Source organism: Solanum verrucosum, unplaced genomic scaffold (assembly GCF_900185275.1).
Source record: "Solanum verrucosum unplaced genomic scaffold, falcon-dt-bn FXZP01000034.1, whole genome shotgun sequence".
NCBI classification, from domain to species: domain Eukaryota; kingdom Viridiplantae; phylum Streptophyta; class Magnoliopsida; order Solanales; family Solanaceae; genus Solanum; species Solanum verrucosum.
The window spans coordinates 752,546-757,906 of NW_026019959.1; the positions used below are offsets into that span (position 1 = coordinate 752,546).

At 26.5% G+C, this 5,361-nt stretch overlaps 1 protein-coding gene across 1 annotated transcript; it reads left to right on the plus strand.

Annotated features, from left to right (window-relative positions):
- Window positions 1–1,279: 1,279 nt before the first annotated feature.
- Window positions 1,280–1,946, plus strand: LOC125814880 (glyoxylase I 4). Its single transcript, XM_049494330.1, has 2 exons — window positions 1,280–1,606; window positions 1,695–1,946. The coding sequence occupies exons 1-2, from the start codon at window positions 1,280–1,282 to the stop codon at window positions 1,944–1,946; spliced, it is 579 nt and encodes a 192-aa protein (XP_049350287.1).
- Window positions 1,947–5,361: the final 3,415 nt, after the last annotated feature.

Genomic DNA, 5,361 nt, shown 5'->3' on the forward strand with positions numbered 1-5,361 from the left:
GGTGAAAACTATTGTTCAACCTATTACAGTAATAAAAAATTTCAAAATATTTATGCAATATCTATTGATATATAGTAGTATATTTAAAAGGTATAAAATAGTAATAATTATTGGTATAAAATAGTATATTTATATATAGTAGTAAAATAATTATTGGTAAATTGATGGTTATATAATTGATATATTTAAAAGGTATAAAATAGTAATAATTATTGGTAAAATGATGGTTATATAATTGGTATGTATGTATGTTTATATATTACATGGTTGCATATTTGGTGAAACTACGATGCAGTTATAATTGTGAAAACACTATGCATACTTGATGAAACCTACATGTTTTTTACCTAGATGAAAATAATGGTAAAAATGTGAGAGAAGGCTTCCATTAATAATATGATTTGATTGAATAAAAAATTAAGAGAGAGAAAATCAATATATAGAAAAACAAAGTAACATAAAAGAGTAAAATTGTTGTTGAAAAAGTCAAAAAATATAAACAATAATTATCAATCCCATAAAATTAGCACATAACCTCCCCTAAAAAAGGTAATAGATACGGATACCAAATATATTTTTAACAAATAAAAAATTAAATATTTTGTTATATTTGTAATTAAAAACTTAGTTTTGTAAATAAAAAAATGTATATGTATATATTGTTAACTAAAGTCTTAAATAGTATATTCTTTTAATTTTTTTTAATATTTATGATTTAAAATATGTGATTATAAATTATTTTTCATCTTTCTGTGTAGTTTTTTTGTTTTTGCACGATGAAGTTATTTGATTACTACTTATATTGGCAAAAGGTTGGTGTAGCTACATAGTTCTATGTACATGGCTAGTTGAACGTTTTTTTTAATCTAGAAAGAGTAATATACTATATATAGAAAATAAATAAACATTATTTTTTATAAAATATATTAAATTTTTAATATTTTTAGCTCTAAGTTTTAACACTAATACTAACATATAATCATAAAATAATTAAATTACGTACAAAAATAATTAATCAATCATCACTTCAATTTACGGTGTAAAAAAATTATTTGATTCTTCCACATACAATTTCACATAAAATCTGGCAGAGAAAGTACTACTAGTTTTTCTTTAAGTAACACACATCACCCTTACTTGTTCAATGCCGACACGTGTATACCACCCTCATGGTACGTGTCACACCCAAATTTCATCTACCGCCATTGCTAAGAGCGAGCTTAACTACATCAAAACTTAATTCCTCTCATCCCTCGGTAATTTACTTCGTACCAAAAAAATGCAGAGGCAAGTAGAAAGGAAAAAGGAGCAGCAACAAGAAGAAGATCACGAAAAGGAGAAGAAGAATGAAAAAAATGGAACTCCACTAATGGCGTTGAACCACGTGTCCAGACTTTGTAAAAATGTGGAAAAATCAGTGGAGTTTTACACTAAAGTGCTTGGATTCGTGTTAATTGAGAGGCCGCAAGCTTTCGTTTTTGATGGAGCATGGTTGTTTAATTATGGAGTTGGGGTTCATCTGGTTCGTGCTAAGGATAACGAAGATGATAAATTGCCTAATCATACTGATAATCTCGACCCAATGGATAACCATATTTCTTTTCAGGTTTCATTTCTATTTTTTTATTCTGTATTTCAAACCCATAAACTATTTAAGTCGATCTCTGCTGAACAATATTTCTAAATTGGTGCAGAGCGAAGATATGGAGGGAATGGTGCAAAGGTTGGAGCAATTCAAGATAAAATACTTAAAGAGAACAGTAGGAGAAGAAGAGGGAGCAGCCATCGATCAACTCTTTTTTAAGGATCCGGATGGATTTATGATCGAGATCTGCAATTGTGAGAATGTGAAGCTCGTACCTCAACGTTCAATTGGTCGAATCAAGTTCCCTTCTGATCGTCATAATCCTCCTGTTGAATTGGGAAATGATGATTTCAAAACTTAAAAAGAGTGCGAGCGAGTGGGTTTTGGCGCTAGTTTATTTTCTTCCTGTATTCTGTTATTTGCAATTTGAATTTAGCTTCTAATTCTACATCATTCAAGCTTCGAGCATGTCCTCATAAATCTGTTTTTAAATTTTAAAATACCAACTCAATAATCGTATAACCAGAGGTAAGGTTGAACCATAGAAAAAAACACACTGCTAGTAGTGACTTAAAAAAATAGCTACTCCTTCAACGTATGTGACACATTTATTTGATTCAAATTTGTATTTTTGAACGTAAATTTCTTTCATATTTTTTTTTTTGGTTTGTTAATAATTATTGTGACTTATATTATTTAGAAATATATAAATTTCATTTTAAGAACATGGAAGATCTTATGCACAAATTTTTCGTCTGTCTCGCTCTTGAAATATGAAATGTGTCACATAAATTGGGACTGAGAAAAGTTTTTATTTTAAAAAATAAAATAAAATTTTAAATAAGAAGTAGGGAGGCTTTTTTTAAAAAAAACTTTTTAAAAGTTATTTTAAATTTATTTTAAGTTATTTTTAATTTTGTCAAATATTCCTAAAACCTAAAAGTTAAAAATGATTTAAAAGTTTGATCATTTGAGTCCATCTAAGTCGGGCTCTGAGGAGAACATTTTATAACCAAAAGTCATATAAGCTATGATTTAAAAGTTTTGATCATTTAAGTCCATCTAAGTCGGCTCTGAGGAGAACATTTTATTACCAAAAGTCATATAAGCTATACATAGGAGTGGCAAACGAGTCGAATTGAATTTGAGTCGATTGAAAATGAGTTAAATAAAAATGAATAAAGCACTCGATTCAATTCATATTTTAAATGAATAAAAATGAGTTACTAATGAATAATATGGGTAAATATGAATATCCATATTATAATAAAAATCTTTTTAAAAGCTTTAAAAACAAAAAAAAAAAATTAAAAAGTTTTTTTTTACCACCACCCCTAATCACTTTTTTTCTTTTTGTGAATGAGCATTTTTTATCTATATTATTCATTTAACTATTCACTTTTAAATGGATAAATATGAGTATTGTTCATTTTTATTCATTTTTAAATGAGCTGGATACCCAATCCATTTAAAATAGGTAAATATGAACAGATACTCATATAAATTACTCAATTCTGCCACCTCTAGCTATTTACATAGCTTGTCAACTTGCAACTTTCATAGAAATGGTTTATTAACTATACAATGTATTTTTTACTCGTATATGAGTTATATACACTCATTATATATTATACGTTCAAAAGGTTGAATATAGCTTAAATATTTTTTATACGATTAAATATTTTTTAAGTATACAGTGATTATTAAATTTCAACTAATCAAAATTACTTTTAAACCATTCTAAATTTTAGATTGAAACTTTCTTGATGTTTTGAGGTGGTGGGAGGGAAAAGAAATAGAAAAGAAGCAGCAGAAGCAACATGGAGGACGAATAAGTCGCTGGAGTCGCTACGTTCAATTTTTTGGTAAAAAAGGTCGAATGGTCATTTTTATAATAATAAAGGATTTATTTTTTTTAAAATGGTTATTTCTCATATATAAAATTTAACTTGATAGAATTTTTTTTAATTCGTCTAATTTTAAATAATATATTACCTACACGTGCTTATCGTTTCAAGCAAATTTTAGATGATATGAGGGTGATAGATGTAAGTTGTAACTAATCTACAAATAAGTGAAGTTTAAATTAAAAAGAATAAAGTATACAATTATGGATATTATAGTACGTGATTCATATTATGATGCGTGAAATGACTTATAAGGGTGATATATACAAGTTTAACCTTTATTTGTTATCGTGTATGAAGTCTTGATTTTTTGTATACCCTCATGATTTAGATCGACCTGTTGAGGTTCAATGTGGCATTACAATCTTTATCCTGAAATGTCTGATTTAATGGAACACTTCGAAGATTATCAAATATTATGATATTAATTGTGTTCATTGATCGATCTTTATTTTTCTTCAAGGTAAGAATATGATGATGAACTCAAGTTACAATAAGAAGATATTGAGATGTGAATATGGTAAATGATTTAGGATAATATATTACTGCAATCTACTCTAAGCTTCATTAATCGAAATAATGTATATTCATAACATTTATATAACAATCAAACTCTACGTTGATCATATAGTCTACTTATTATGTATGAAAGTTACATTAGAATTGACACAGAGTAGGAGATGTTGAAAATTAAAATGAAAAAAAAAAAAGTATAATTATCCAAGTAAAATACAGCTCAAAATTAATATTACAAATCTTTAGTTCAAACCATAATTTGGTGTACAATAATATACTGTTGGTACACAACACAAAATTTTCATTTTTTTAAAACTTAATATACAATAGTATACTTTACATATAATATTATACAATCACAAGATGTATTTGTACGCCACATACAATAGCATACAATCTTATACAGTACTGTTATATAAAATATCTATTCCGGCATTTTTCAATCGACTTATCAAAACACTTATTTTCCACCTTACTTCATAATGAAATTAAACCCTATTATTGCTAACAATAAATTCTTATTACTAATTGTTCATCTCACTTCATAATGAAGCGTCAATATATCTATATATGTATAATTATAACAATGTTTTATAGAGTTTTTATTAAACATAAATATCTATTTACTAAAATTATCTTACTTATTCACCTTATATATAATCAGATAATAAATCATGTTGGAGAAAACAAAATTCATTACAATTTCTTTTTCTAAACCATCTAAAGTAAGAGTTTGGCCTCTTTTTGTCCTAGAAAATAAAATATGAGCACCAATGTTGATGACATGACATACATAGCCTAAAGATATTTGTAATCATTTAAAATTTATTAAATATAAATTTATAAAATGATTCGGAATATATTAAATTCATAAATATATTAGCCCAAATAAATTATAGATTAATATAATTGGGCTAATTATTCAAGTCCAATAAATATGAATTTGATTAAAGTCAAAATTAATTGATTTGGGCTATAGATAAGTCCAATTTACTAAGTCCTGTTTTATTTAAAAAGATATGTAAAAGGGAAATGACTGAGTTTTCAAAAAATCGATTAAACTTATGATTTAAGCAAATCGAATTTTCAAAAGAACAGAGTCGCCACTTAATTTTTAGTAAAAAAAATCAAGAAAAATACAAGGTTTTCAAAAGATTTAAACAGATAAAATCAATTGAAAATAAAATGGTTCGAAGTTCAATGTACATTCCGAGAAGGTGTTAGGCCCTCGGAATGCCCGCTAACTCGGGGTTGACCGGCGATTTGACTAAAATAATTTTGACTAATTTTAAAGTTTTAACTAAGTAAAAGAACTCATTTATTTAAAACTTATTTACTTACTACTATTATTAT

Coding starts and splice junctions, on each gene's coding strand:
- LOC125814880 (XM_049494330.1), top strand. CDS start 1,280: ATGCAGAGGCAAGTAGAAAGGAAAAAGGAGCAGCAACAAGAAGAAGAT. Junction 1,607..1,694: donor ATAACCATATTTCTTTTCAG/GTTTCATTTCTA, acceptor AAATTGGTGCAG/AGCGAAGATATGGAGGGAAT.